Here is a 21,929-nt window from a genome sequence, read left to right on the forward strand (position 1 = left end):
TTCGCCTCGGCATTGCATAAATCAAAAAAACTAATTTTTTGTTTTTCTGCACTTGATTCATTGTGCTCTTAGACAATTCTGCATAATTGCGAGTAAACTTATTTTGAAGCCTTTTCCACGTTTAAACGTTGTCAAAAAGTCGAGAATTTAATTCCTCCTTTACCTGAAAACTGCTCGTATAATCTTATAGAACTTTAAAAAGGAAATTATCTTCTATGAAACGTAAATTCCTGCTTCAGTCTGTTATAAAGATACACAAAAATCAAATAAGCGTAATTTCAACAAATCATTCGCCGTTTATTCAGAACTAAAATGTGGAAATCATCAATTCTATGTAAACTTCTGCATTTCAGTCAGTTTCAAAAATCAAAGCTATAAGTTCAGCAAAATTAAAACAGCTATAATATCAAGATCAAATCAAAAAATAAAATAATCAGTTCAGTTTGCTAAATGTTTTTATTCAGATATCTTTTCAAGACCATAGATGGATGCAGTTTATTTCTTTCCCTTCTTAGTTGGCGATGCCTTCTTGGTTGGCGACGGACTGCTCTTCACTGGCGACGCTTTCTTAGCCTTGGGCTTCGTCGGCGAAGACTATTTACTCGGCCGTCCTCGCTTTTCTTCTGGTCCAGATCCTGCCAGTCGAAATCTCCCCTGAGCAGCAGTCGTTTTCTGCCCAACTGCATGTTGGAGCTCCTTGGATTCCAGCATCGAGCGAAGAGTCCGATTGAGGGTGGCATTACTCCGGCTGCTTTCCTCGATCGACCATTTGTCTTGTATAAACTTCTGAATAGCTTTCTTCGAAGCACATTTTCTTTCCTTCAGATCGGTTATGGCCTGTTTTACCATCTCTTTGTAGCTAGGATGCGTCGTTCCAGGTTCCTTTGCTGGTGTTTTGGGTGCAGCCACTGGGCTCTTGGCTTTCTTAACGGCAGGCATATTGGAAGAAGATGCAATTTATTTGATTAATCTCCGAGAACCAACAAATTTCAGCAAGAAAATGAGCAACATCAGTTGATTGATTTCAGAATTGGCAATTGAACACTGTGAGAAAATGTTTCTCCTATTTATACTTGCAAGCTCAACCGGAACGAAAACGTTAATTTGTACGTTTCTGTACAAACACATCATTGCGAAACTCGTAAAACTTCAAGTTTCAAGGTCACTTTTGATGCCTGTTTGACCTCGAAGCGGATTAAATTGTACACTATAGAACAACACCGCTAAAAAAATCATCAACAGTACTTGGTACTTTATAGTCGAAATACGAGATACTTCAAAGTTTCTTAAAAGCTTATAAAATCCCTATACGAAATACGCACGCTCGTAGTGCCACCAACAGGACCGTTTGTATCTTTTGTCCAAAAAAAAACAATTGATACCTAAACCTACTCTCATCCATTTCAAAACTACTCTTCTAACATTATTATACCATTCCTATAACCTTTTCACAGCTTTACAAGGCTGCAAAAATCTCACAACAAGCGCTCATAAATAAATGGACGTTTCGCTATAGTTCTCTAGAGAGCCTGAACGACAACCTAGCAGCGAAACTGCACAATCATTGGAGTTAGAGGATGTTAAAATAACGGCCAATGAGCTTTTGAAAAGCCTACAAGAATTTTTCTTTTATATATCAGCTCCTCATTTTGGTGGGGTGTGGGAACGTCTCGTTTCAATCATCAAACGAGTCTTTCTGTTGAATTTAGTATCGTATAGACTTTCCATGGATCTTTTTTCAACTATTGTAGTAGAATGCGAAGGCCTCATCAACTCAAGACCACTGAACCATGTAAGTTGCGACATTAATGACACATTACCACTTACACCCAACCACTTCCTACTTGGGAGACCATTCGTTTAAGATCCTGTAGCTTCAATCTACGACCAAACAAACACCATCAAAATAGGCAACAAATCCTGGAAGCTAACCAAGGACCGACTAGACAGCTCCCGAAAGCGACCACTGACAGAATACGCTCCAAACTTGATCAATCGAACCAAGTAGAACCAAAAAGAGGAAATCATAGAAAAACACGACCTCGTGTGGATCCTCGAAGACTTTACTCCACGAGGCATATGGCCCTTGGTAAGGTTGTTGAAATGTTTACCGGTCCTGATGGCATTGCACGCTCATGCGTAATCAAAACAGCGTTAGGAACACTTACTAGGTCCGCGGTGAAACTAGCTTTAGTAGAACCAAAACCGGACTTTTAGACCTCAGTAGCAATTTAATACCAAACCCTATCCCTTCTGGTCTCCGTAACTAATGCCCTCCCCGAGGATATTCATGATGTGAATAATCTTTCACGTGATTTACTGAAAAATGCGGTAAATTTTATTGATAATTAATAAGTTATTGGAGTGTAAAGATAGAATTTTTGATATAACAATTGACTTCTGACAAGTAAACAAAGATAATTCAAGATATAAGAACAAAATGTCTTGAATAGAATTCATGCATAATTTATTGTTTTTCTAAATATTATTGACTAATCTAATTTTTTTATCAGATTTTTCTGCTCCTGGACCCATTCTGCTATTAGACTATTCTGCTTATGGGTCTAGGACAACAATCCGACAGGGTTTCAAGCCGAAGGGGCTTCAGGCCGAAATTTAAACTTAACAAACCTTAAATCACTTGTTTTTTATCAGTAAAACGTTGCTTAACAAAATTTTAGGCAGTTTACTTCATTATAAGTGTTATTTACGACCATGAATCACTTAGGATTGGCATCCCTTAATAATATCAGCCAGTTTTTGAAATGCATAAATTATAAACAAGAAATTTGCCTTCAGCCGTGTTTTTTTTTCAATTTCTAAACATCATTTGGAGGCTTAAATTTTATGTAGACGACAAAAACTACTGCAGAAAGATCATGAAATTGAGAATTTTTTTGAGAAAATTTTTGGCTTGAAGTCCCCAAGTTTACGATTGGGATTGAAGTCCGGTCGGCTTGATGGCCGGCACCCTCTGCTTATTGCTCCGCCTCCGCACGGTGGCCAGTCAATAGGCAGAATGGTCTAAGAGCAGAAAGGGTCCACGAGCAGATAAACTTGAAAAATATCAACTTTTTTAGCTAATCGGTAAATTAATTATCAGAAATGTCATTAATACCAGAAGGTGAGTCTCATTTGTACCAAACCAACGTTCATTTGTACCAAAAAAAAAATCGGTCCCATTGGTACCAAAATTATTCAACTCGATTTCTGATTGGTCGAATTGTGAGCCAACGAATTATTACATCAATTTTCTACTGTTCAAACAGAAGAAAACTAAACAGCAGAATAGGGACCGCCGCAGTCGCGCCAACGTGTTGCGAGCTTGCCAACAGGGTAGGACTCTACGAAAATTAGAGCCGGATATCAGCTTTAAGTAGTCGGCTTAATAGTCTTAGGCCAATTGAATATTTTTGGTACTAACGCAATTGATTTTTTATTTTGGTTCAAATGGGATTGATTTATCATTTTGGTACTTGTGAATACTCACCATACCAGAACAACGAACATTTTACGGATAATTTGAGTAATTTAATAAAGATTATTTAAAAAATAAACAGTTTAATCAAGAACTTAGGATAATTTACTCATTTTCATGAAAATTTTTGACGATTCTAATAATTGTTTTATCAATTAGCCCGTATTACCAAACTATCTTATATCAGCAAATTCACGATTATTCACACAAGCCGAGCTACCACTCTCTACTCTAATGAGAGAATGTACAGCTATAATTTACACACTTAAAGAATACGAATTTCTGATACTTGGATCAAAACACCCAACAGTTCTCTTCACAGATCAAAAACCAATTATATTTCTTTTCACACATATTTCACATCCAAACCATAGAGTTTATAGATTTCAATTAGTTTTAATGAAATTCCCAAACTTACATATAGTTTGGACAGCAGGATTACCTAAGTCAATATTTTTTGTTTTTCCGCTCTTGGACCCATTCTGCTTATTGCTTCGCCTCCGCATTGTATAAATCAAAAAAGCTAATTTTTTGTTTTTCTGCACTTGACTCATTGTGCTCTTGGACAATTCTGCATAATTGCGAGTAAATTTATTTTGAACGTTGTCAGTGTCGAGAATTTAATTCAATTTTTTGAGTTCAAGTCGAGCGAGCGAATAACCTCCTTTACCTGAAAACTGCTCGTATAATCTTATAGAACTTTAAAAAGGAAATTATCTTCTATGAAACGTAAATTCCTGCTTCAGTCTGTTATAAAGATACACAAAAATCAAATAAGCGTAATTTCAACATTTCATTCGCCGTTTATTCAGAACTAAAATGGAAATCATCAATTCTATGTAAACTTCTGCCTTTCAGTCAGTTTCAAAAATCAAAGCTATAAGTTCAGCAAAATTAAAACAGCTATAATATCAAGATCAAATCAAAAAATAAAATAATCAGTTCAGTTTGCTAAGTGTTTTTATTCAGATATCTTTTCAAGACCATAGATGGATGCAGTTTATTTCTTTCCCTTCTTAGTGGGCGATGCCTTCTTGGTTGGCGACGGACTGCTCTTCACTGGCGACGCTTTCTTAGCCTTGGGCTTCGTCGGCGAAGACGATTTACTCGGCCGTCCTCGCTTTTCTTCTGGTCCAGATCCTGCCAGTCGAAATCTCCCTTGAGCACCAGTCGTTTTCTGCCCAACTGCATGTTGGAGCTCCTTGGATTCCAGCATGGAGCGAAGAGTCCGATTGAGGGTGGCATTACTCCGGCTGCTTTCCTCGATCGACCATTTGTCTTGGATAAACTTCTGAATAGCTCTCTTCGAAGCACCCTTTCTTTCCTTCAGATCGGTTATGGCTTGTTTTACCATCTCTTTGTAGCTGGGATGCGTCGGTCCAGGTTCCTTTGCTGGAGTTTTGGGTGCAGCCACCGGGCTCTTGGCTTTCTTAACGGCAGGCATATTGCAAGAAGATGCAAGTTGATTGATTTTAATCTCCGAGATCCAGCAAATTTCAGCAAGAAAATGAGCAACTTCAGTTGATTGCTTTCAGAAATTGACAATTGAACACTGTGAGAAAATGTTTCTCCTATTTATACTTGCAAGCTCGACCGGAACGAAAACGTTATTTTGTACGTTTCTGTACAAACACATCATTGCGAAATTCGTAAAACTTCAAGTTTCAAGGTCACTTTTGATGCCTGTTTGACCTCGAAGCGGATTAAATTGTACACTATAGAGGAACAGGCTATAACTTCCAATCGGAGAAAGCAAAAAAATCAGTTATTGTTAAGTTAGCAATTGGAAAACAATCAATTTAAAGAAGTAAGGGGGCGAACAGTCCGCCTAAGAAAAATTATTTTATCCCAAAATTTGAGCCGTGAGGCCAAAACAGCTGTTTTTGGTGTAAGCTACCTGATAGAACTCTCAAAGAGGAGCATTTTTCAAAAAAAAAAACGCTGGAAAATGTCGCTGAAACAAAAGCCTAGCTCATATTAGATGTTTTCGAGTTTACAGAAATTGTTTTAGTGCGGAGTAAATTTATTGTTTAAACATGAGTAGCAAGCAGTTGACCCTGGAAAGCAAAAGCCGAAGGTCGGTCGTCACTCAAAATGTCTACACCTTGACCACCCAAAAGTACTACTGCTTTCATAAGTTTTCTGTTTTTTTTTGCTGACCTACTAAAATGTTTTCCTGCCTTTAGCGCCAATATACTCTAAAATTAGCGATTTCATTAATCCGCGATTTTATTAATCCCTCTTGTGAACGGGTGCCGCGGAAATCAGATCGACGGGACTTAATCTGGATCTACTTAACAATCTCTACCCCTTTCAAGAAAGGGGGCGATTGTTAAGTAGATACAAATGGTCGATTTTTCGACCAATCAGAATGCAGCAAAATTAGAATTCTCAATAGAAAGCTCAGTGCTAATTTACTGTATTTATTTATAGGGGTGGAGATTCTTAAGTAGGTACCATAGGGGAGGAGATTGTTAAGTAGATCCCTTAATCTGAATCGTAAAATTAGGGACTGCAATATTTTCTCAAAAAGTCACGAAATATGATTAGTTTTAAGATTGCTTTGAACAATTTCTCAAGCCCTCTGGTCGAGGTTGTGGTTTTATGATCGACCAAATTTTGGTATTATCAGAATGTCGCGACCGAAATTGGATATTTTCAGACCGCTGCGATCAAAATTTGAAGTTTCCAGACGTTGTGGACCGAGACAATGTGTCCGCGGCCAGTGCGACCAAAGGAAAGTTAACCGAGACCACCGGGACCGAAGGAAAGTTAGTCGCGGTGGTCGAAAATTAGTCGCTGCGGTCGAAAAATTGGATCAAGTTAACATCCTCCCCCCTAATAGACCAAGTTAAGATCCTCCACCCCAGCGCTTAAATTATATTAAATTTGCTAAGCGCTGCATGTAAAATGCTCGATTCTGAGTGTCTGAAAATTCCCAACTTAGAACCAAGTTAACATCCTCCCCCCTAAACGTGTTTAGGGAGGAGGATGTTAGCTTGGTCCGAAAAATTAGTCGCGGCGGTCGAAAAATCAGTCGCGGCATTGTCGAAAAATTGGTCAGACGAAAAGTCATCGGCAATCGGTGTGATCGAAAGAAAACAAGACTGCTCGTATCAGGGCGAAGCAGTAACAAGACGAGCAGTATCAGGACGAAGCAGTATCATAGACGAGCAGCAACAAGACTGCTCGTATTATTACTGCTCGTCTATGCTGCAATATTTTCTCAAAAAGTCATGAAATATGATTAGTTTTAAGATTGCTTTGAATAATTTCTCAAGCCCTCTGGTCGAGGTTGTGGTTTTATGATCAGAGGGTCGCGACCAAATTTTGGTATTATCAGAATGTCGCGACCGAAATTGGATATTTTCAGACCGCTGCGATCAAAATTTGAAGTTTCCAGACGTTGCGGACCGAGGCAATGTGTCCGCGGCCGGTGCGACCAAAGGAAAGTTAACCGAGACCACCGGGACCGAAGGAAAGTTAGTCGCGGTGGTCGAAAATTAGTCGCTGCGGTCGAAAAATTGGATCAAGTTAACATCCTCCCCCCTAATAGACCAAGTTAAGATCCTCCACCCCAGCGCTTAAATTATATTAAATTTGTTAAGCGCTGCTTGTAAAATGCTCGATTCTGATTGGCTGAAAATTCCCAACTTAGAACTAAGTTAACATCCTCCCCCCTAAACGTGTTAAGGGGGGAAGATGTTAGCTTGGTCCGAAAAATTAGTCGCGGCGGTCGAAAAATTAGTGTCACGGTGTCGGAAATTTAGTCGCGGCCAGAGGAGATTGTTAAGTAGATCCCTTAATCTGAATCGTAAAATTAGGGACTGCAATATTTTCTCAAAAAGTCATGAAATATGATTAGTTTTAAGATTGCTTTGAATAATTTCTCAAGCCCTCTGGTCGAGGTTGTGGTTTTATGATCAGAGGGTTGCGACCAAATTTTGGTATTATCAGAATGTCGCGACCGAAATTGGATATTTTCAGACCGCTGCGATCAAAATTTGAAGTTTCCAGACGTTGCGGACCGAGGCAATGTGTCCGCGGCCGGTGCGACCAAAGGAAAGTTAACCGAGACCACCGGGACCGAAGGAAAGTTAGTCGCGGTGGTCGAAAATTAGTCGCGGCGGTCGAAAAATTGGATCAAGTTAACATTCTCCCCCCCCCCCCCTAATAGACCAAGTTAAGATCCTCCACCCCAGCGCTTAAATTATATTAAATTTGTTAAGCGCTGCTTGTAAAATGCTCGATTCTGATTGGCTGAAAATTCCCAACTTAGAACTAAGTTAACATCCTCCCCCCTAAACGTGTTAAGGGGGGAAGATGTTAGCTTGGTCCGAAAAATTAGTCGCGGCGGTCGAAAAATTAGTGTCACGGTGTCGGAAATTTAGTCGCGGCCAGAGGAGATTGTTAAGTAGATCCCTTAATCTGAATCGTAAAATTAGGGACTGCAATATTTTCTCAAAAAGTCATGAAATATGATTAGTTTTAAGATTGCTTTGAATAATTTCTCAAGCCCTCTGGTCGAGGTTGTGGTTTTATGATCAGAGGGTTGCGACCAAATTTTGGTATTATCAGAATGTCGCGACCGAAATTGGATATTTTCAGACCGCTGCGATCAAAATTTGAAGTTTCCAGACGTTGCGGACCGAGGCAATGTGTCCGCGGCCGGTGCGACCAAAGGAAAGTTAACCGAGACCACCGGGACCGAAGGAAAGTTAGTCGCGGTGGTCGAAAATTAGTCGCGGCGGTCGAAAAATTGGATCAAGTTAACATTCTCCCCCCCCCCCCTAATAGACCAAGTTAAGATCCTCCACCCCAGCGCTTAAATTATATTAAATTTGTTAAGCGCTGCTTGTAAAATGCTCGATTCTGATTGGCTGAAAATTCCCAACTTAGAACTAAGTTAACATCCTCCCCCCTAAACGTGTTAAGGGGGAAGATGTTAGCTTGGTCCGAAAAATTAGTCGCGGCGGTCGAAAAATTAGTGTCACGGTGTCGGAAATTTAGTCGCGGCCAGAGGAGATTGTTAAGTAGATCCCTTAATCTGAATCGTAAAATTAGGGACTGCAATATTTTCTCAAAAAGTCATGAAATATGATTAGTTTTAAGATTGCTTTGAATAATTTCTCAAGCCCTCTGGTCGAGGTTGTGGTTTTATGATCAGAGGGTCGCGACCAAATTTTGGTATTATCAGAATGTCGCGACCGAAATTGGATATTTTCAGACCGCTGCGATCAAAATTTGAAGTTTCCAGACGTTGTGGACCGAGACAATGTGTCCGCGGCCAGTGCGACCAAAGGAAAGTTAACCGAGACCACCGGGACCGAAGGAAAGTTAGTCGCGGTGGTCGAAAATTAGTCGCTGCGGTCGAAAAATTGGATCAAGTTAACATCCTCCCCCCTAATAGACCAAGTTAAGATCCTCCACCCCAGCGCTTAAATTATATTAAATTTGCTAAGCGCTGCATGTAAAATGCTCGATTCTGAGTGTCTGAAAATTCCCAACTTAGAACCAAGTTAACATCCTCCCCCCTAAACGTGTTTAGGGAGGAGGATGTTAGCTTGGTCCGAAAAATTAGTCGCGGCGGTCGAAAAATCAGTCGCGGCATTGTCGAAAAATTGGTCAGACGAAAAGTCATCGGCAATCGGTGTGATCGAAAGAAAACAAGACTGCTCGTATCAGGGCGAAGCAGTAACAAGACGAGCAGTATCAGGACGAAGCAGTATCATAGACGAGAAGTAACAAGACTGCTCGTATTATTAGTGCTCATCTATGGAGCAGTAATAATATGAAAAAATTCAATGTAATAAAATAATATAAAATTTAAAAAAAATTAAGATTTTTTTGTAAAACATCCCCCACACGCCATATTGAAATCAAAGTGATAGATTTTGCTCCTATTAACAAATCAATTTTAGCATATAAGCTTCCTGGAACCAATTTGGAAGGATTTCTAAGACGGATTAAATCTCCGCTTACGCGTTATTTGCGCGAAACATATCGCGCGTAATTTTCACAAATTGGCCAAAACGGCAATGTTTAAACCCCCATAACTTTACGAAAAATGATCACAAGTGAAATAAATATCTTTTCAAATTTGAGTTCAAATCAACATTAGCTTTCGAGTGAAATTTAAAAAAATGTCTAGCTGAAAATTCGAAATTTGTCTGAAGAAAAAACCAACCCCGAGCACAAATATTCCGTTACTTTCGTTACGACAGTCGGAATAATAATCAGAAATTGTCGCCACCGAAAAAAAGCTAACAGCAATAAGAGAAAAAGACTGCTCGCATATCAGGGCAAAGCCCTGAACGTTCCGACTACCCCTTAATTCATATCGAATAGTTTTTGGGAAAAAATATTGAAAACCTATAATTTTTGGACAATATCCAAGTGTGAAACTTTAATACGACCAATTAGCTGGCCTCACTTCAATTGGGAACGATTTTTTTGTGCGGGATAATTCGCCACGCATAAATAATTCGGGTTACGCTCTCAGCTTTATGAATAAATTCAAAGCGGAAGTCAATTATCTTGGCATGTCGCGACCATTACGACTCAAAGTGTGTCCGTTGCGACATTGAGCAACATAAAAAGTTTTAGGCGATTTTGCCCGACCCAAAAAAGTTATGTTGCGACTTTGCGCGAACCGAATAAGCACGACCCATGTTGCGACTTTGCGCGACGCATGTTGCGATTTTGCGCGACCCATGTTGCGACTTTGCACGACCCATGTGGCGACTTTGCGCGACTTATGTTGAGACTTTGCGCGACCTATGTTGCGAATTTGTGCGATCCATTTTTAGCTAAGTTGCGACTTTGCGCGATCCATGTTGCGACTTTGTGCGACTCGAGCCTCTTGCGAAAGTGTGGAATTTTTTGACCATGACGCGACTAATTTTTCGACCGCGGCGCCTAATTTTTCGACTGCCACGACTAATTTTTTGACCATGACGCGACTACTTTTGCGAACGCCGCGACTATTTTTTTGACCGTCTCGACTAATTTTTGACCGCCGCAGCTAATTTTTTGACCACCGCGACTAACTTTTTGACCACCGCGACTAGTTTTTCGACCACCGCGACTAATTTTTCGACCACCGCGACCAATTTTTTGACCACCGCAATTATTTTTTCTACCATTGCGACCAAAATAAGGTTTCTCCAGAGTTTGTCCGCGACTTGAAACACTGTCCAGAGGACGAGTTTTCGGTCGCGGAATTAACATTTCCGCTGCCAACAAAGTAAAAAAATTAGTCGCGGACCTCGACCCGGGAGCTCATGATCTTTCTGTAACAGTTATTAAATTTAAACAATTATCAGCACCACAAAACTGTATTATTTCATCTGTAAAAATTTGTTTTTTAAAAATTTAGGCACGATCAGTCCATAATGAGCGTTTTTCTTGCCAAAGGACCCCTTAAGAAAGGCATCCATAATTTACATAAGTCGCATTTTAAAATGAATTTTTTATAAACATAAAAAGCGCATCCAAAAAGGTTTCATGTTTTACTTTTCCTACAGATCATTTTAGAGGCTATTTTATAAAAAAGCCAAAAACTGGTTAAGAAAGGCCATGAAATTGAGAAATTTTTCAGACCAGTAATCAAATTAATATTATTTCATGGCTTTTTGAGAATATATTTGGCTTGAAATCCTTTATTTTACGATTCGTCTTGAAGTCACGTCGGCTTGATGTCCGGCGCCCGTTATTAGCTTTTGCATAAATTTAGAGCTTTCTAATTTGATGCTTAGATAGCTCAATCATTGTTGAAGGTCTTTTGCATGTGTATAATTTGTGCATTTCAACGTCCAGCTGGTGCAACTAACGGATGCCATTTGTAAGAGGTACATTGTCAAGGATAACGCTTTTTATAACCAAAAGTGCCTACGTTTTTAAAAATTTACCTTTTCCAGATTTCGGTGCTAAATCCTTTCGGATAGCTGTCCTAGAATCTTCCTACTTTGCTCTAACTGGTAAAAAAGTTTGCGAGCAGGCACTTCAAATCAAACAAGCGTTTTAGTGGAGTTTCGGGTGCTAAGAAAATGAATTTCGTCGATTCAAAAAAAAATTGTAGGTCTGCACCTGCGGAAAATTTGAAAGAGAATTGATACCAATAGCTTATAGGCCATTTTCGAAAAAATTAACATATTGCTGATGAACTTAGCCATTAGGGTACTTTGTTGCCAATTTGTTCGTCTTTTTTAAACTTTCTGATGATTAGTTCGAATGAAGTGAGTAGTTTTTTGACTGAGATCAGGTCCGATATGGTCACAGAGTAGCTTCTCAAGTATAACGTTACAGTCCTGAGTGTTCCCATTTTCCTTTAGTCGAAAAAAATGTTCAAAAAAATCAAAAAAAAGCAAACCTGAGAGTTTCGAAAAAAAACTGGCGATTTTAAGCACTTGAATTATCCCCTATCAGCCATATTGCCCCTTTTCAAAGTCTCCCTAATTGACGTAATTTATCTCATTCCTTTAGGAATCATAAAGCTACTGTTGTTCCGACTTTTGAAGAAAGTGACGAAATATTTGTGCTCCAGGTGGCTTTTCGCAGTTTTTGGTAAAAAAATTCCAGGGGGATTTTTTTAAATATCATTCAATAGGTATTGGATTCTTAAGCTCAGGTTTGAAAAGGTATTTTCATCTGCTATCCTTGTTTTATTTTTTGTTCGTTATTCATTTTTTGAAAACAAAATATGTTGATCAAGACCATCCGGGCGGGTTGACCACCATAAATGGAAAATGTTTATCATACAAAATCCAATATGGAAAATGTGAGTTAAAAAACTAGCAAAACAAAAGTAGCAAAACAAAAAAAAAAGTAAATTTCATGAAAATTTTTTTCCGTCAATTTTTAGTCGCAATAACATGCTCATGCTAATTTGTTTTTTGTCTATGACGTAGTCTAGGCTGAATTTTTCATAGAAAAGAAACAAATATTGAAATCAAAGTGATAGATTTTTGCTCCTATTAACAAATCGATTTTAGCATATAAGCTTCCTGGAACCAATTTGGAAAGATTTCTAAGACGGATTAAATCTCCGCTTACGCGTTAATTGCGCGAAACCTATCGGGCGTATTGTCACAAACTGGCCAAAACGGCAATGTTTAAACCCCCCATAACTTTACGAAAAATGATCACAGGTGAACTAAATATCTTTTCAAGTTTGAGTTCAAAGCAACATTAGCTTTCGAATGAAGTTTAAAAAAATTCAAAATTGTCTAGCTGAAAATTTGAAATTTGTCTGAAGAAAAAACCAACCCCGAGCACAAATATTCCGTTACTTTCGTTACGACAGTCGGAATAATTATCAGAAATTGTCGCCACCGAAGAAAAGCTAACAGCAATAAGGGGAAAAAGACTGCTCGTATATCAGGGCAAAGCCCTGAATGTTCCGACTACCCCTTAATTCATATCGAATAGTTTTTGGGAAAAAATATTGAAAACCTATAATTTTTGGACAAAATCCAAGTGTGAAACTTTAATACGACCAATTAGCTGGCCTAACTTCAATTGGGAACAATTTTTTTGTGCGGGATAATTCGCCACGCATAAATAATTCGGGTTACGCTCTCAGCTTTATGAATAAATTCAAAGCGGAAGTCAATTATCTTGGCATGTCGCGACCATTACGACTCAAAATGTATCCGTTGCGACATTGAGCAACATAAAAATTTTCATGCGATTTTGCACGGCCCAAAAGAGTTATTTTGCGACTTTGCGCGAACCGAACAAGCACGACCCATGTTGCGACTTTGCGCGACGCATGTTGCGATTTTGCACGACCAATGTTGCGACTTTGCACGACCCATGTGGCGACTTTGCGCGACCTAATGTTGAGACTTTGCGCGACCTATGTTGCGAATTTGTGCGATCCATTTTTAGCTAAGTTGCGACTTTGCGCGATCCATGTTGCGACTTTGTGCGACTCGAGCCTCTTGCGAAAGTGTGGAATTTTTTGACCATGACGCGACTAATTTTTCGACCGCGGCGCCTAATTTTTCGACTGCCACGACTAATTTTTTGACCATGACGCGACTACTTTTGCGAACGCCGCGACTATTTTTTTGACCGTCTCGACTAATTTTTGACCGCCGCAGCTAATTTTTTTACCACCGCGACTAACTTTTTGACCACCGCGACTAGTTTTTCGACCACCGCGACTAATTTTTCGACCACCGCGACCAATTTTTTGACCACCGCAATTATTTTTTCTACCATTGCGACCAAAATAAGGTTTCTCCAGAGTTTGTCCGCGACTTGAAACACTGTCCAGAGGACGAGTTTTCGGTCGCGGAATTAACATTTCCGCTGCCAACAAAGTAAAAAAATTAGTCGCGGACCTCGACCCGGGAGCTCATGATCTTTCTGTAACCTAAGTTTTTAAGTGCCTACGTTTTTAAAAATTTACCTTTTCCAGATTTCGGTGCTAAATCCTTTCGGATAGCTGTCCTAGAATCTTCCTACTTTGCTCTAACTGGTAAAAAAGTTTGCGAGCAGGCACTTCAAATCAAACAAGCGTTTTAGTGGAGTTTCGGGTGCTAAGAAAATGAATTTCGTCGATTCAAAAAAAAATTGTAGGTCTGCACCTGCGGAAAATTTGAAAGAGAATTGATACCAATAGCTTATAGGCCATTTTCGAAAAAATTAACATATTGCTGATGAACTTAGCCATTAGGGTACTTTGTTGCCAATTTGTTCGTCTTTTTTAAACTTTCTGATGATTAGTTCGAATGAAGTGAGTAGTTTTTTGACTGAGATCAGGTCCGATATGGTCACAGAGTAGCTTCTCAAGTATAACGTTACAGTCCTGAGTGTTCCCATTTTCCTTTAGTCGAAAAAAATGTTCAAAAAAATCAAAAAAAAGCAAACCTGAGAGTTTCGAAAAAAAACTGGCGATTTTAAGCACTTGAATTATCCCCTATCAGCCATATTGCCCCTTTTCAAAGTCTCCCTAATTGACGTAATTTATCTCATTCCTTTAGGAATCATAAAGCTACTGTTGTTCCGACTTTTGAAGAAAGTGACGAAATATTTGTGCTCCAGGTGGCTTTTCGCAGTTTTTGGTAAAAAAATTCCAGGGGAATTTTTTTAAATATCATTCAATAGGTATTGGATTCTTAAGCTCAGGTTTGAAAAAGTATTTTCATCTGCTATCCTTGTTTTATTTTTTGTTCGTTATTCATTTTTTGAAAACAAAATATGTTGATCAAGACCATCCGGGCGGGTTGACCACCATAAATGGAAAATGTTTATCATACAAAATCCAATATGGAAAATGTGAGTTAAAAAACTAGCAAAACAAAAGTAGCAAAACAAAAAAAAAGTAAATTTCATGAAAATTTTTTTCCGTCAATTTTTAGTCGCAATAACATGCTCATGCTAATTTGTTTTTTGTCTATGACGTAGTCTAGGCTGAATTTTTCATAGAAAAGAAACAAATATTGAAATCAAAGTGATAGATTTTTGCTCCTATTAACAAATCGATTTTAGCATATAAGCTTCCTGGAACCAATTTGGAAAGATTTCTAAGACGGATTAAATCTCCGCTTACGCGTTAATTGCGCGAAACCTATCGGGCGTATTGTCACAAACTGGCCAAAACGGCAATGTTTAAACCCCCCATAACTTTACGAAAAATGATCACAGGTGAACTAAATATCTTTTCAAGTTTGAGTTCAAAGCAACATTAGCTTTCGAATGAAGTTTAAAAAAATTCAAAATTGTCTAGCTGAAAATTTGAAATTTGTCTGAAGAAAAAACCAACCCCGAGCACAAATATTCCGTTACTTTCGTTACGACAGTCGGAATAATTATCAGAAATTGTCGCCACCGAAGAAAAGCTAACAGCAATAAGGGGAAAAAGACTGCTCGTATATCAGGGCAAAGCCCTGAATGTTCCGACTACCCCTTAATTCATATCGAATAGTTTTTGGGAAAAAATATTGAAAACCTATAATTTTTTGGACAAAATCCAAGTGTGAAACTTTAATACGACCAATTAGCTGGCCTAACTTCAATTGGGATCAATTTTTTTGTGCGGGATAATTCGCCACGCATAAATAATTCGGGTTACGCTCTCAGCTTTATGAATAAATTCAAAGCGGAAGTCAATTATCTTGGCATGTCGCGACCATTACGACTCAAAATGTATCCGTTGCGACATTGAGCAACATAAAAATTTTCATGCGATTTTGCACGGCCCAAAAGAGTTATTTTGCGACTTTGCGCGAACCGAATAAGCACGACCCATGCTGCGACTTTGCGCGACGCATGTTGCGATTTTGCACGACCAATGTTGCGACTTTGCACGACCCATGTGGCGACTTTGCGCGACCTAATGTTGAGACTTTGCGCGACCTATGTTGCGAATTTGTGCGATCCATTTTTAGCTAAGTTGCGACTTTGCGCGACCCATGTTGAGACTTTGTGCGACTCAAGCCTCTTGCGAGAGTGTGGAATTTTTCGACCATGACGCGACTAATTTTTCGACCGTGGCGCCTAATTTTTCGACTGCCACGACTAATTTTTTGACCATGACGCGAAAACTTTTGCGAACGCCGCGACTAATTTTTTGACCGTCTCGACTAATTTTTGACCTTCGCGACTAACTTTGCGACCACCGCGATTAATTTTTTGACCACCGCGACTAGTTTTTCGACCACCACGACTAATTTTTTGACCACCGCCACCAATTTTTTGACCACCGCAATTATTTTTTCGACCATTGCGACCAAAATAAGGTTTTTCCAAAGTTTGTCCGCGACTTGAAACACTGTTTTCCTGTAACAAATATTAGAGCACTACTAATATTCTAAATCAAGGGCCGGATCTAGGATTTTCTCGAGGGGATCGGAGTTTCAAAACAAATCGAAAATTTTCACGACCTTTTTTTTTAGGTCGACCAAATTGATTTTTCGAGCTCTCCCAAAGCACTGTTTTGCCCCTATTTTGGCTATTTTCGGCTATTTTCGATATTTTTGACAAGATATTTCACCTGTAATCAGTTTAGTCAAGTTATGAGGGTTTAGGCATTGCCATTTTGGCTAATTTGCGACAATCAACGCGCGATATATTTCGCGCTATTAACGCGTAATGGAAACTGATCTAAACTTCATAGTATTATTGGTTATAAATTAGATATTTTATACCTATAAAATATTGAAGACTAACCAATCATACTCCATCATCTAACTAACAACCCAATTATTTGTAAGTGCTGAAACTACTTGTAGTTTCAGCACAAGAGCACTTTGAATTTAACTTGCAGCTTAGTTGCTTTTTCCGAGAGACCAACTCGTAACAAATCAGTATACTCTGGATCTATTGAGACTAAGAGATATAAGAGTAAGATTAAGATCGGTATTAGACTAAGAAGTTGGATGAATCTATCCGGCCGAAAAAAGATAGCGCGACGAGCAGACAGCGTACCTTATCTGAAATTACTCTATGAGTTAGACACTCCGTCACAACTCATCTGGTGCGACCATAAGTCTGGAATAAGACCTTAAGCAATAGAAAACTTTTGAACTAACAAAAAATAGATTAGACTTAGACAAAATTATAAAAATGTTACACGACAAAAATTTAATTGAAATGTCTCTACGACTCAATAGATCAGAGCCATCATTTCGAACAATACGAGAACTCCCCGGTATTGGAAGAAGACCTCGGACAAGAGACGACATGCGACTACAACGGAACTTACCCATAAGTTTCATGGTCGTACGGCAAAAGCCAACACAAACTTTTATATTTGGAGTTTTATTAGCAATGAGTATAGATTTTCATTTGCAGATATAGTATAGTTGAAGAGAATTACAGTAAATTGAAAAAATATTTAAAAAGAATGTTTATTGAAAATAAAAAAAAAATTAGTTAGTAAATACACAAACTATTAGTAACACACATCTTTTCTTCATCTCAGTTTCATCACCAAAACATAACAAACAAATCATAAACCATTAACATCATCAAAAACTAAACCTTTCTATCAATAAAATTTTTTAATTACTTTAAAAAGGCCTATTCTAATTTTCACTTTTACCTAGAATAAACCCTTTTAAACTAAACAGATCATCAAGGCTTATCCTTGGATCAAATAGAACAATTTTGTTCTCCCCTACACAATTAGCATAGTGTCTAACGACCTGAAACGTCGATTCACTATCCAACCCCTTCTACGACCCAGGACTAACAGAAGTTTTTCAAAATCACTAACCATTCTAATTAGAATAAACAGTGAAGAACTTCGGTTATTCATCCTTCACTTGATCCCCCCCCCCCTTACCTCACCCAGGATAATACTTAAACTTAGTAAGTTTTAAATAGTATCCAACGAACTACTTGTGTTCTAATTATACCTGAACCTTGTGGATCGATTTACTGTTCTCCAACCATGACGCGACTAATTTTTCGACCGCGGCGCCTAATTTTTCGACTGCCACGACAAATTTTTGACCATGACGTGACTACTTTTGCGAACGCCGCGACTAATTTTCTGACCGTCGCGTCTAATTTTTTGACCACCGCAGCTAATCTTTGACCTTCGCGACTAACTTTGCGACCACCGCGATTAATTTTTTGACCACCGCGACTAGTTTTTCGACCACCGCGACTAATTTTTTGACCACCGCGACCAATTTTTTGACCACCGCAATTATTTTTTTGACCATTGCGACCAAAATAAGGTTGTTCCAAAGTTTGTCCGCGACTTGAAACACTGTTCAGAGGACGAGTTTTCAGTCGCGGAATTAACATTTCCGCTGCCAACAAAGTAAAAAAATTAGTCGTGATCTTTCTGTAACAGTTATCAAATTTAAACAATTATCGGCACAACAAAACTGTATTATTTCATCTGTTAAAATTTATTTTTTAAAAATTTAGGCACGATCAGTTCATAATGAGCGTTTTTCTTCCCAAAGGACCCCTTACGAAAGGCATCCATAATTTACATCAGTCGCATTTTAAAATGAATATTTCATAAACATAAAAAGCGCATCCAACAAGGTTTCATGTTTTACTTTTCCTACAGATCGTTTTAGAGGCTATTTTATAAAAAAGCCAAAAACTGGTTGGGAAAGGCCATGAAATTGAGAAATTCTTCAGACCAGTAATCAAATTAATATTATTTCATGGCTTTTTGAGAATATATTTGGCTTGAAATCCTTTATTTTACGATTTGTCTTGAAATCACGTCGGCTTGATGTCCGGTGCCCGTTATTAGCTTTTGCATAAATTTAGAGCTTTCTAATTTGATGCTTAGAAAGCTCAATCATTGTTGAAGATGTTTTTCATGTGTATAGTTTGTGCATTTCAACGTCCAGCTTGTGTAACTAACGGATGCCATTTTTTGTAACAGGTACATTGTCAAGGATAACGCTTTTTATAACCAAAAGTGCCTACGTTTTTAAAAATTTACCTTTTCTAGATTTCGGTGCTAAATCCTTTCGGATAGTTGTCCTAGAATCTTCCTACTTTGCTCTAACTGGTAAAAAAGTTTGCGAGCAGGCACTTCAAATCAAACAAGCGTTTTAGTGGAGTTTCGGGTGCTAAGAAAATGAATTTCGTCGATTCAAAATAAAAATTGTAGGTCTGCACCTGCGGAAAATTTGAAAGAGATTTGATACCAATAGTTTATAGGCCACTTTCAAAAAATTAAAATATTGCTGATAAATTTAGCCATTAGGGTACTTTGTTGCCAATTTGGTCGTTTTTTTTTTACTTTCTAACGATTAGTTCGAATGAAGTGAGTAGTTTTTTGACTGCGATCAGGTCCGATATGGTCACAGAGTAGCTTCTGAAGTATAACGTTAAATTTCTGAGTGTTCCCATTTTCCTTTAGTCCAATAAAACGTTCGAAAAAATCAAAAAATGCAAATCTGAGAGTTTCAAAACAAACTGGCGATTTTAAGCACTTGAATTATCCCCTATCAGCCATATAGCCCCTTTTCAAAGTCTCCCTAATTGACGTAAGTTATCTCATCCTTTTAAAGATCATAAAGTTCTGTTGTTCCTTTTAAAGCTACTGTTGTTCCGACTTTTGAAGAAAGTGACGGAATATTTGTGCTCCAGGTGGCTTTTCGAAGTTTTAGGTAAAAAACTTCAAGGGGATTTTTTTAATATCATTCAAAGGGTATTGGGTTCTTAAGCTCAAATTGAAAAGATTTTTCATCTGCTATCATTGTTTTACTTTTTGTTCGTTATTCATTTTTTGAAAACAAAATATGTTGATCAAGACAATCTGGGCGGGTTGACCACTATAAATGGAAAATGTTTATCATACAAAATCCAATATGGAAAATGTGAGTTAAAAAACTTTTACCTATTAGCAAAAAAAAAGAAAAAAAAAGTAAATTTCAGGAAAATTTTTTCCGTCAATTTTTAGTCGGAATATCATGTTCATGCTAAATTTTTATTTTTTGTCTATGACGTAGTCTAGGCTGAATTTTTCATAGAAAAGAAACGAAATTGACTACAAATTTTTATGAGAATACAAAGAAAAAAATTTCACAGCTTTTATTTTGTAGGATAAACCTCAGTTTGTCAAAAATCAGGCCATGATTTTTGACGAGTATAATGTGAGACTAGAGTTTTTGTAGCCAAACACCAAATTTTAAGGTTTTCATTTTTTTTGAATGAACGAAGATATATCATCTCATACGATTAGTGCTCTAATGCGAGTACCTATAGGATTTCTTCCCCTCAACCAATTGGGTTTCTTGTGTAAGAAAAAAAAAGCCTTGGTTATAATGTTTTCGGACAAAACACGAAGTCAATTAGCAAAATTCGAAAAATAAATAAGGTTTGATTTTGTAGAATCGGTAATTCTAGCAAATTTTTGACTTACCGACCGTGTATTTTATCCTAACATGATAGGGAAAATATTAGTAAATTTGGTTCAAAATCGGGTTATGGTTAGTTTATTGGGATCGTATGACTTTGTTGCTTGGGTCAAGATTTGACACCGAAGTCAGTTGGTATTTAAGTAAGTAGCGAAGGGGGGATTTAACTGATAAGAATCATACGCCTTCGGTTACTTACCCGATTTACGATGCCAACCGCAGGGGGATGTATTTACGAAACGTGAACAAGTCGATAAAAACCCCGGACTTGGGACCCGTCAGCTTTGACAGGGGGAGTAGGTAAAAGGGAAAAACATAGGGGGCGGTTGTGCTTAAGGGGATGACAGCACCGATATGAAGTGGCGTGACTTTAACAAAAACGGAGCACAAATAGAGATAAGAAGGGGAGGTTAGAGAGCGGATTTTAAGTAGAACGAGTTAACGAGCGTAAGATTCAGTAGGTCCCAGTTGTGGTCGCTATCTGAACTCATCAGTTAATTGTTTCACAGCGAGTGAAGTAAGAACGCAAGTCGAAATGCCTTGTGGAATATTAGTTAGAGCAGAAGCTAGCACAAGACAGAGAGCTAAGTCGAGACGTGTACTGACCGAGTACGCAGAGAAGAAATTGTTAAGCGTGTACAGATCGCAAACCATTCTGTTGTATATTATTAAATTATACGCTGGCCGAACTAGTAGGCCCTTTGTATTCATTCAGACTTATATATATTGAACTCATTTGAGAGAAAGGAATTCGTTATACGCGACTTCAAGCGAGATATAGCGAGCAAGAGCATCACTGACCAAGGGGGAGCAATAGAATACAGTAGAGGACAACTCACCACTAAAATAACCCTTTCGGGATTGTCGTTAATACCGAGCCTTAGTGCCCCCTGCTTTAGAACGGTAAAAGGGATAGCTTCGCAAGACTGTGTGTGAAAATCCTAAAGACGACATTGGCGCTCCTGGGTGGGCTTTGTCCTAGACTGAAGTTGCAAACGAACGAACAACCATCCCGTGAGCAAACACGATGATGAACGACAACGATAGAGCTGCATTGGCAGAGGCTGCTGTGGCGGCAGCGAATGCTTTGGACAGGCAGCAGGGAATCTTTGGCTTTGGCACCATTCGCCCCGATCGGTTTCCCTCCAGTAGCTATCAAAACTGGGCCGACTGGAGGAAGCATTTCGCCTGGGTTGCGGATGCTAACAGATGGGAAGATGAACAGGCTCGGATGGTGTTGCCTACGTGTCTGACAGGATGGGCTCTGGATGAATTTACCAGCATGCCAGCCCACTTCAGAGAGGAGGAAGACGGTTTCCCAGCGCCAACACTTGCATTGATGCTGGCCGAACGAGACCAGCGTATGATGCCCTTCCAAACTCAAGCAGCGGCTAGGGCGGAGTTCAGAAGTCTGATGCAAGGAGACAAGGAGGGTTTGAGGGAATTCTCTCGGCGAATCCGATCACTTGGAGATGTTGCTAATGGAAATGTGGGAGCTCAAGCTCGAGACGATATGAACCGAGAACAGTTCATAGACGGGCTATTTGACGTGGACCTTCAAGACCTACTTCTGCGAGAAGATCTTGGAAGCCTAGCGCAAG

The 21,929-nt window shown here is 38.7% G+C and overlaps 2 protein-coding genes across 2 annotated transcripts; both read right to left on the minus strand.

Annotated features, from left to right (window-relative positions):
- Nucleotides 1-594: 594 nt before the first annotated feature.
- LOC134840145 (uncharacterized) lies at nucleotides 595-939 on the minus strand. The gene has a single exon (XM_063855845.1). It carries the CDS (start codon nucleotides 937-939, stop codon nucleotides 595-597), a length of 345 nt encoding a protein of 114 aa, XP_063711915.1.
- A 3,539-nt stretch (nucleotides 940-4,478) lies between these two features.
- On the minus strand, nucleotides 4,479-4,922 carry LOC134840150 (histone 24-like). The gene has a single exon (XM_063855858.1). It carries the CDS (start codon nucleotides 4,920-4,922, stop codon nucleotides 4,479-4,481), a length of 444 nt encoding a protein of 147 aa, XP_063711928.1.
- Nucleotides 4,923-21,929: the final 17,007 nt, after the last annotated feature.

Source organism: Symsagittifera roscoffensis, chromosome 1, assembly GCF_963678635.1.
Source record: "Symsagittifera roscoffensis chromosome 1, txSymRosc1.1, whole genome shotgun sequence".
Taxonomy (NCBI): Eukaryota; Metazoa; Xenacoelomorpha; order Acoela; family Convolutidae; genus Symsagittifera; species Symsagittifera roscoffensis.

What these genes read in the sequence shown, in the direction of transcription:
- LOC134840145 (XM_063855845.1), bottom strand. Translation starts at nt 939, where the DNA reads ATGCCTGCCGTTAAGAAAGCCAAGAGCCCAGTGGCTGCACCCAAAACA.
- LOC134840150 (XM_063855858.1), bottom strand. Translation starts at nt 4,922, where the DNA reads ATGCCTGCCGTTAAGAAAGCCAAGAGCCCGGTGGCTGCACCCAAAACT.